Here is an 11339-nt window from a genome sequence, read left to right as displayed (position 1 = left end):
TTTTGAATATTTTTTATTAAACCTTTAATTGATGTAAATAAAAAAAATCTTTTTTTTAATTTTTAAATTTTCAGTTTAGGAAAAAAAGCCCTAGTAAAAAAAAAAAAAAAAAAAAAAGCTTTAACAGACACAGAGAGTGTTCAGGCAAGAGTTCTTTCTTTATAAAAAAGATGTTCTGCTAATAATTACTGAAAAAATCAAAGCAACAAAGTACCTTTCTCTTTGTTCCCTATCAACTGGTTGCTTGAGTCTTATTTCACCAATTTCATTTATTTCAAAAATTCCAGAATTCTCTGCATCAACTATTGAGTATATAATATTTTTGTTTACAAGAGTGCCGTCTGCATCACTTGCACTTACTACATAAATTTTTGTCCCGACTGTAGTATTTTCAGGAATGAAAACAGTGTAAGATGTTTGATTAAAATGAGGAGAATTATCATTAACATCATCAACATAAATAACCAGTTTTTCACTTTTAGACTCAAGCTGACCACCATCACGAGCTTTTACAATAACTGTGAAGACTTGTTGCTGTTCATAATCAAATGCTTTTTTAACAGATAAAACTCCTGTAGATTCATTTAGCATTAAATAATCTGTATCTATTTGAACAGGAATGTATGAAAGAGTGTGGAAAATGGTAGATTTATCTGCATCACTAGCTCTAAATTGAAATAACTCACGACCCACAGGAACTTTTTCTGAAACATGAATTTCATAACTATCTTTTTCAAATACTGGATAATTATCATTGACATCATTAACATATACTGTTACAACAGCAACTCCAATCCGAGCTTCTGCTTTAGGGTTGTCTTGTGTATAATCAACAGCTTGGTCATTTGCCACAACAGTGAGGTAGTATATACTACTGGAAAAATCAACATCAAGACTTCCTACAAATAGATGGCAACAAATAAGTATCAATAAATGAAACATTAAATTTAAACAAACTTTTATTAGATAAGAAGATTTTTAAAAAACAATTTTCTAGATACAGAATACCTTGATAATCATAAAATTAAAATGAAGAAATGTATTGAGCTTTTAAAATTTAAAAAAGTATATTTAAAGGAAATACATACTTTTGAGGGATATGTCTCCACTTGAGGAATCAACACCAAAAAAGCCCTCAGCATCACCAAACATTGAATATATTATTTGTCGGTTTGCAAAATCAAAATCTGCATCATTTGCATGAACTGTTAATACCACAGAGTTTAATGGGAGATTTTCATCAATAGACTTTGAATAACTTCCATTTTGAGTAAAAATAGGTGAATTATCATTTACATCCAGCACATTAATTTCAAAATTACAATTCCCTATACTTGGTGGTGATCCTGAGTCTGATGCAATAATAGAAATTTTATAATATCTTTGCCTCTCATAATCAAATTGACCAATAAGTTGCAGCTCTCCATTGGTACTGTTAATGTAAAACACTCCAGGGTAAATAGAGTCAATGGAATATGTAACAAGACCGTTTTTACCTATATCATTATCTTGAGCACTAAATTTAAAGAGCACAAAATTTCTTGGCACTTTCTCTGTAATAGTAAGCGTGTAAGTTAAATATGAAAACTTAGGACTATTGTCATTTACATCAGTCACAGTAATTGACACTTGAGCACAGCCTTGTAAGCTTCCTTTGTCATCAGCGACACAAACAGTGAACAAATATTTATCAGAAACTTCTCTATCAATACTTCCTGCAACTGTTATTTGTCCTGATCCATTAACATTTTTTATTGCAAACAAATTGCTAAACTGGTTATTTAAACTGAAGTAAGTTAACTGCTTTTTGTTATTTATCAACGCAGTGATGTTACCTACAACTGTCCCTATATCTAGATTTTCTGGTATTTGAAATTCATACAAGGGATTTTTAAAACCTGGAGAACTGTTATTAAAAACAAACACTGTTAAATTAAATTCATCAGTTTTAATGCTAGTGCTGTTAATATCAAATGCGGAAAAGCGTAGATCATATTTTTGCACTAACATGGAGTTCAAATCTTTTACCAAAGTAACACTTCCAGTTAGAAGGTCAACTTGAAATGCATCAACATTATTAACAATCTTGTATCCAACAATCCCATCTGAATATCTAGCAGTTAACTGGTAAACTGGTGTTCCAATAATAACCTTTTCATATATTGAGATTATTCCAGACTGAGAAGTAAAAGATGGTGAACTGTCTGCAACATTTTCAACGCTAATCTCAACAGCTGCGCAATCCTTCATGTATGCAGCTGTAAATAAAAATTTTTAGCAAATTTGAAAAAAAAACTTATAACAGCTTGTTATTGTAAAAAGATTAGAAATGTTTAATAGAAGCCATGAAATGTAAATTCTGATAAGTACCAGTTGTTTTATCATTTCAATTTGAAAATTGTTTTTCAATTTTTTTGTTTTAGAGTAAGAGAATTACTCTAAAAAATATAAAAAAAAAAAAAAAAAAAAGGTTTTTGTAAAAATTTTTAAAAAAGCCATTTTCAAATTTCTAAATGTTGATTTATTTAAAAATGAAGTGTCTTAGATATTCTAAGATACTGCATTCTAAAATAAAATAAAATGCTTTTAGATTTTTTCTAAATAAGAAAACTCAACAAAAAAATCAAACTAGTAATTACCTGTTATTCCTTAATAAAACTAGCAATTAATCTACAAAAAGACTATTAATTACCTGCAGAACTTGTAGCACAAACTGTAATTGTAAAGAATACTATGCCTGCCTCATAGTCAACTGTTTTTGCTAGAGTTAAATATCCAGAATTATCAACTGCAAAATAATCACCATACTGACTCTGAAGAATTTTAAAAACTAAACTGGTTGCTATTGATCCTGTTGGATACACACTCCCAAGGACATAACCAATACTTTCATTTTCCTTGAATTTAAAGGTGAAAGGTACATTGCTGTATAGTGGGAAGTCATCATGATCCTTTACAATTTTTATAGTAAGCACAGCCTCATCGCCTGACTTAAATGTAAAATTGTCTCTTACAATGATATAAAGGACATAGGATTCCTGCTTAGCCACAGTCAGAAAATCATTGACAAACAAAATACCAGTGTCTGATTCTAATGCAAAAAGATTCATAGCTTCTTGATTTGTTTTGGATACATTGAATGCAAATGAGATGCTGGAGCTGTCTTCTTTGTTAGCAAAAAACTGAAAAATCTTTTTACCATTTGGAGTTGAATCTAAAACTTGAATACTATAATTGCTACCAATAAACTTTGGTAAGAGGTCAAACATATTTACAACTGTAATAGTGACTAAGGTACATGAAGTACGCATTTCATTCATTGGGCTTAACTCCTGCAGATCTATGTAATTGTCTGTGGCACATACTGTAATTGTATAGCCAAGTTCATTGTAAGAGATTTTAGCATTACTTGAAACTTTGATATCTCCAGATATCATATTTAATTCAAACAAGTCTGAATTCTGATTGTTCAAAATATAGTATGTTAGATTCATAATATCAGGATCATTAGCCTGAACTCTTCCAATGAATGTTCCAGGCGCAGCATGCTCATTAACACTGAAGTAATAAATAGTTGAAAACATTGGAGAGTTATCATTTACATCAGATATTCTTATAGCAACTATAGTAAAAGGGTTAGTAGTTAATACTTGGTTATCAGCATTATCAACAGCATACACAAAAAGAACAAGTGTGCGAGGAATTTCTTCATAATCAATAATGCCAGCTACCGTTATTTCACCAGTCTCACTTAAGTTAAACTTGCTTCTAGTTGAATTGAGCATTTTTTCACTTCTGTATACAAATTTCACAGTATCACCATCTGCATCAGAAGCTGTTAGTTTAACAATTGTAGTTCCTATTAAAACTTTTTCATCGATTGTTACTGAATATTGTTGTGGATTAAAAACAGGCTTATTGTCATTTAAATTAATCACCTCAATATTTACAATAGCACACCCAATTCTTGACTCACTTAATGGGTTAGCTTGTTTAAAATCAGTAGCATTATCTGATGCACAAACAGTTAAGTTATAGTACTTAGAAACCTCATAGTCAACTAATCCATTAACATAAATAGTTCCCAAACTGTCTATTCCAAATACATTCTGATTGTTAAGAATAAAATATATCACTTGATTATTTGATGCAGTGCCATCATTGTCAATGGCTTGAACAGTCCCACATGAAGTGTTAATTGCAGCATTTTCAATAATCTTGAAATTGTAGACAGGATTTGAAAATTTTGGAGAGTTATCATTTGTATCAATTAGTTCAATAACAAAATCACTTACAGTTCCACTAGCACCATCATATGGGTTAACATATATATGAAACTCAGTTTTTTCCTCATAATCAAGTAGACCCACAGGACTTACAGTGAGCACACAAGTATTAATATCTAATGCAAACCTTCTAGCATCACTATTAGTAGTGAGGGTTGTATTTAGAATGCATTGCAATTGATTAGCTGAGTTATCATCTTTGTCTTTTGGAAAAAACTGAAACACTGATAGCCCTGCAGGGGATTTTTCAGAAATTCTTATCCTTGACGGCAGGTTTTCAAAGTATGGTAAATTGTCATTTGTATCATTTATGATGATGGTTACAAAAGAACACCCAACTCGCTGTTCATTGGAAGGAATAGTCTGAGTAAAATCCAATTCTTGATCAGAAGCACATATAGTCAAATAATAGTAAGCACGGGTTTCCCGATCAAGTAACCCAACAACAGTTAATGTTCCATTTCCTTGATCAACATTAATAACTTCAGAATATTTGTTGTTTAATTCAAAATAAAAAAGCGGCAAGGCTGTTTTATCTAAGTCTATTGCACTAACAATACCAATAAAAGTACCACTGATTGAGTTCTCATTCACTACAAAAGTATAGCTTGTGTTTACAAATACTGGTGAGTTGTCATTAGTGTCTTTAATGCCTATAAATAATCTTGATGTACCACCATATTGATATGGTGCTTCAGAATCCTTAACTTGTACATAAATAACATAAGGTCGATTCACTTTATCTGGATCATCATAATCATACATTGTTCCATTTAGCCTCAATACTCCAGTAACTGAATCTAGTTTAAATAGATTCCTGACAATTGGAGATGTTAATGAGTTATTAAATTCAAAAGTTGGTTTTGAACCATCAGCATCAGTCCCAAAAAACTGATAGATAAAAAAGGGAACTTGTTTTTCTGATAATGTTAAAAAAGAGTTGACTGGTGAAATTGTTGGAGAATTGTCATTTAAATTTGTAACATTAATTTGAACAAAAGTACAATTTATGCGAGAATCTGCAAATAAAGTCTGTGCATCCATTGCACAAACAGGCAAGTTGTATTGCTGTTGAATTTCAAAATCAATTTTGCCTATAACTTTGATTGTCCCGTTGAAGGAATCAATGGTGAAAATGTCACTATAAACATCTGAAAGAATGTAATATGAGAGAGCTGAATTCTGTCTATCAACATCCTTATCTGTAGAGTTAACTGTTCCTACAACAGTCCCAATTTCTGCATTTTCGTTTATTGCAAAAGAATATCGCAATTGTGAAAATTTGTTTGTGTTATCATTTATGTCGAATACTAAAATTCTTACCTCAATTGATCCAGTCAATTGATATGGATCTGTTGCTAAAACATAAAGTTTGTGTGACTTTGACTTTTCTGCATCAATAACAGAATCTCCTGGCAGATTTCTGGGGGTGATTATCCCAGTATTTTTTTGGATAAAAAATTTTGCAGAGTCATCAGCAGATGCACTCTCATTAAAAGAATAAGTTATCTTATCTTGATCTAAGTCAACTGCACTAACTTGGCCAACAACCATTCCATTGAACATTGGCTCAGTAATAAAAAAATATGTAAACTGCCTAGAAAATGTTGGTGCATTGTCATTAACATTAAGAATATTAATAACCACATTTATTCCTTTTCCAGATGTGGCATCTTTAATCATAAAAACATGTTGAGTATAACCAGAATCAGCATCTAAGGTTTTATTGACAACAATATTTATTACATTTGTTTCTATAACAAGAGAAAATGATCCATCATCACCAATGATTTCAAAAGCTGGTGTACTTGTGTCATTATTGTATGCAACTTGTCCCACATTGAAGTTTATAGGCACATCCTCAAAAACATTAAATGAAGCACTGTCTTTAATGAAACTGATACCTGAAAATATTAAAACATGTTATTGTATTATTAGCATGAATCATTTCAAAAAAATATTCTTAAAATAACAATATAAATTAAACCTTAAGGATAGAACAGAAAGAACATAATTTTTAGTTGCCCTTTAATTTTATGGAGGACACAAATTAAACTTAAGGTTAATTTGTGATCTTAATAAGATCTTGAAAGTTTCTCAAGAGGAAAAAATATAAAACAAGAATAAACTCTCATTTTCTTTAATTTATTTGTTAAATGCAAAAGATTCATTTATTTATTTAGTATATTATAATAAATTATCAAAATAAATTATTTTGCAAAAATTGATTATTGAGATATTGATAGCTAAGAAGCACAGTTTCCAATTCCCAATCAATACTTTCTACCTTCACACATATCCCTTGCTCATTTAATAGTAATTACATACAATAAAAATAATTAAAAATGTTGATGTGACCATAAAATTGCAACCAAAATTGCTTCAAGGCACTACAATCTATATCATCATACATTGGAATAGTTACAAAAGCTCAGTAATCTATTATCCTATAAAAAAAATCTGAAGTTCTTATGGAATGGACATTCCTAGTATTTTGAAGATAAATAAAGTTATTGATATTCAAGATGAAGATGTAGAAGTTTTTGAAAACTAACTGTGGAAAGAAAATGTTTAGTGAAATGTTTAGAAAGTACATAGAAATAACAACATAAAAGAAAAGAAAGTACATAGAAATAACAACACAACAGAAAAGAAAGTATGTAGAAATAACAACACAACAGAAAAGATAGTTAAAAGATAAGGGAAAAGAGCCTAACTATCTTGTGGGTGGCTATTATGTGTTAATACCATTTATAAGTTATACATCTTTTTACCTTGAATTCTTGAAAGAAACTTAATGCAAGTATAAAGCTTTGTATGTTGTGACAAGTATAAAACTATGTATGTTGTGACAAAAATATTGAATTTATGACAAGTATTTGGTATTTTTTACAATTATAAAACATGCATATTTTTAAAACTTTTGTTGATTTCATTTATACCTATTTTATAAACGTAATAATTCAACTCAATTACATTTAATATTAATATACTCTTATAAAAGTGCCATAACAGGAATTCTACTCCATAACTATATACTTAAGTCCATATTTAAACATTTTCATATCACTTAAGGGATATTACATGTAAAGAAAACACCCAGTTTTTATCAAGAGTACTGTGGCAACTAGTACAAATATTTTAGGCACATAGGAGTTTTAGAACTAAAAATCCTTAAAGGTTGTTCATTTATAGCTAGAGTTAAATTGTATTGAACTGTGTGCAAACCTGTTGGTTACTCTAAAGCAGAACCACTTCTCAAGTAGGGTCACAAGAGGTTTTGATAAATAATGAAAGTGGACAATATAGATGTCAAAGATGACAAAGCTATCTTGATATGAAGGTAAATAGCAAGACGTTTGTTTGGTGGAGATTTTCTAGTTTTTGATTTGAGTTTCATGTTATTTAACAGAATTCAAAGAAAAAGTTTTAGGAGATAGTTTACTTTTAATTGTAAATATTCCAGATTGCGTTTAAAGAAAGCATGATTATATTTATAATGATACGTTTTTGTTATGAAAAATTTGGCACTAGTAACTTTTATAACAGTGTAAGTCACTGATCTCTATAATAATTATAGAGATCAGTGGTGTAGGTCCTATCATTCCCAATGACGTTCATCAGTGACGTAACTTTGTTTGATCATGTTTGAACAGGGCATTATCAGGCATAGGGTATCAGGCATTTTTATTGATCATAATTTTTTATCAGGTTAAGTCTCAATTTAGAATTTGTAATTTTCATGGCCGCGCCTTTGTTAACATTCTTTTTTTGTAAAATCTTACATTAAAAAGAAAATCAGGGAGCTTTGAAGAGTCTGGCGATGATAAATATATCTGAAAGCTCTGAAGAGCCTTACTGAAAATTTTATAATTTTCATACGCACTTTCTTATCTTTGTCAGAAATGTTAAGTATAAAGTACTGGGCAGCTTCGGCACTTTGTAGCTTTCTTTTTTTATAGCTTCGTAGCATGGCCTTTTAAAATAAATACAGAATAACTATAGTTATCATAGGAGAAGGCCATGCTTCGTAGCTTTTCATTTTTAAGCTGTTCCTTCGACGGTAAATTCTCATTATTTTTTCTCTTTAAGTTAATTTTCTGATGTCTGATTGGTTGATAAGGACCAGGGTGCGTAATCACCAAGCTTTTTTTTTTGCGTAAGTTTGGCGAAAGTTCAAAACTGTAAAAGTCGTATTCACCAAAACTTGCACATTTGCGTTTCAAAAAACTTTTGAAAAATTTTGCGTAAGTTTTTGCTTGAGTTCAGCGCAACTTATGCGCAACCCTAACTTTACGGAAATGCTGCGAAACATTGGTGAATACCAAATAGTGATATGAACTTACGATTTCCGTAACCTTAGTAGAGCTGCGCAAAAGTTGCGAAAGTTTGGTACATATGTACCCTGGGGCTTTACACTTCTAAACATTTCAAAACAATTTTTTTTCATTTAATCACAAGTATGATTAGTAAAACCTCCCTCCCCCAATTTAAATCAAGCAATGGGGAACTTAATAGTTTTGGTTCAGTTTTTGTAGTGTTGGACTGAAAAATTGCGTCTAAAAAAACCTTACGCAATGCACCTTGTGCGATGAAGGCGTAAGTTTTGTAACATTGACCCCCCCCCCGGTTAGCATATTCGGAAAGTTTTTTTTGAGATCAGTTTATCAAGATGGTGGATAAGTTAGACAAAGGCTATGGAAATTGAAAAAATCTCTAATAAATCGTAAATAAAAAATGTTTTTAAGTAACTCTGTATTTAAGTAACAAAAAAAAAAGTGATATTCTTGTGGAGAACTGAAGTTGGTAAAAAAAAAAGTGATATTCTTGTGGAGAACTGAAGTTGGTAAAAAAAAAAAAAGTGATATTCTTGTGGAGAACTGAAGTTGGTAAAAAAAAAAAAAGTGATATTCTTGTGGAGAACTGAAGTTGGTAAAAAAAAAAATTATTAAAACTTTAACTTCTTAATTTCTTTAAAAAAAAAAAAAGAAAAAAAAGAAAAAAAAAGAAAAAAAAGAAAGAAAGAAAGAAAAAGTAAAATGCACTTATTAAGTCTCTACTAAGCTAACTATTTTGTTACTCAGAGTTTAAATAAGGAGTATATTTTATTGGGAGATTTTTCTTAGAATAATTTAAATAATTTCCTGCAAACGTTTATCTATTTTTTGAAGCCATTTAAAATTATGGATCGTATAATTTTTTACAACCGCCATTTTGTTATGGTCAAAGTTAAGGTATAAATTTTTTAATGCAAAACCCTAGAACATGCTATCCAGTTGTTATTTTCACGCTATCCAGTTGTTATTTTGAGATGAGTGGTTAAAACTTTAAAACTAGTTGGGTATGTCTCGTTTTTTAATTCACTAAACCTTTTAGAGTTGATTGAAGTCTTAGAGATGAACACACATGGAGTGTTTCAGTTAGCTTCTTTGTAGTGTCTCCATGGATGTGTTTGGATCAAAAACTAAAACGGCCTCAACATTAAATTAAATTTTAGAATCCATTTTAAATCTACACAACTTAAGGGAAATTATGTTGCATAATTTAAGTAAAAAATGAAGCGGTGTGAAAAACTTCACTTTTTTTGTATGAATATTTTCTTTTAATAATACCGTGGCCTTGCCGCCTACGTTATAAATTTTCAAAACTGTAAGCTTTTGTCTTAAAATCTTTATTTTGTACATTTTTACGTTCTATTTGACTTTAAAGAAACGCAAACAAGTTACAAATAAAGGTTGAAACTACGGTTTTCCCTGGTGACGAGATTGATAATAAAATCAATTGCATTGCGTGTAATTATTTCCAAATGAGTCTTTGCTGCTGGGTATGAAAGTAAATTGACTTAGTGTTTGCACGTGTTGATTGGTCATTTTAACAGATTGCTCAGCAACAACAACAACTATAATTTTTTTCTACGTTTTATCATTTTTATATCAGCTCTTTCAGCTTAGATAACAGCCAAGGTAACTTCCCCTTTGTTTTAAGACTATGAGTGAAACAGAGCTCTGTATCGTATAGAGTAATATTTATCTACACAACAAGCAATAAAAGTTATCAAGCTCTTACCCCTAGCTGATAGACTTTTAAACTCATGCGGTAGATTCTGATGTGATGGAAGATGTCTAATTATCCATCTTTCGATATTGAATTATATTTATTTGAAAAAAGTAAAAAAAAAAAGTAAAAATTTCACTTACTAATGCTTTCGCTCACAAAGTTAAACAGAAGTATTGCTAAAAAGGCCCACTTCATGTCGCCAGAAAACTGAACCATGAAACCAGAACCATGGATTTTTGAGACTTTTCTCATAAAAAGTATCAACTAAAATGTCTTTTTTCACTTTACTAAGAACTGTAAGTTATCGTTTTAGAATGACTCATCTATCACAGAAAACTCAAATGTCTATGCATATTGGAGAATTCCTATTGTCATAACTTTATTGTATTTTATATTTCAAATGCTGATTCAAAAGGTATTAGTGATTTAAAATCCTTTTTTTATAAAATACAATCATTCCGTAATCCATCTATAGCAATATACATGATGTAGCTATGGAGTTTCTTGAACAAACTGATGATTGACATAGTAACAAGCTTAGTCATTCCTTGTTTGATGGAATTCCCTAGAAAAATGTCGAGTGATCTTTTTGCTGACAAATTAAACTCAACGAAAATATTCATTTAGTTTTTAAGAAATCACAAAACGTTTTTATTCGCGTTTGCTTATCTAATTTCTTTTATTAATTTTCGTTGTTTTCTTTTTTTTTTTTGTTTATTTGGTTTCGAACAATCAACAAAAAAAGTACATCCTAAAAAACAAATAGGTTTCAAAATATTATTTTGAAGTAAGAACTTCAAAAATTGATTTTTGATATATTTCGGTTGTTGACATTTAGTTAACGAGGAAAGAAAACGATCTAGTCTTGAAATCAACCTCTTTATTGAGAAAACAAGACTTTTTTCCCCCAAAAAAAAAAATGAAAATCAAAGGGTATGAAAGTTTTTAATTCAATGGTGCGTCTTTTTTTTTTTACAGCTTTTTTTTTTTTTTAAA

The 11339-nt window shown here is 30.0% G+C and overlaps 1 protein-coding gene across 1 annotated transcript in view; it reads right to left on the bottom strand.

Annotated features, from left to right (window-relative positions):
* LOC145180968 (uncharacterized) overlaps positions 1-10726 on the bottom strand; it is a 32429-nt gene extending 21703 nt beyond the window's left edge. The window contains exons 1-4 of the mRNA XM_090100692.1: positions 10484-10726; positions 2693-6190; positions 1089-2258; positions 215-899 (exon numbers count right to left, since the gene is read on the bottom strand). Of these exons, the coding sequence (XP_089956818.1) occupies positions 215-899; positions 1089-2258; positions 2693-6190; positions 10484-10595 (5465 nt within the window). The 5' untranslated portion in view covers positions 10596-10726. The remainder of the gene's footprint in view (positions 1-214; positions 900-1088; positions 2259-2692; positions 6191-10483) is intronic.
* Positions 10727-11339: the final 613 nt, after the last annotated feature.

This window comes from Hydra viridissima, unplaced genomic scaffold (assembly GCF_058129835.1).
Source record: "Hydra viridissima isolate aposymbiotic clone 2 unplaced genomic scaffold, HvirCarnegie_v1 scaffold_10, whole genome shotgun sequence".
Classification (NCBI taxonomy): domain Eukaryota; kingdom Metazoa; phylum Cnidaria; class Hydrozoa; order Anthoathecata; family Hydridae; genus Hydra; species Hydra viridissima.
The sequence above is the reverse complement of the archived record's forward strand: the minus strand, read 5'-3'. Positions and strand labels throughout refer to the sequence as shown.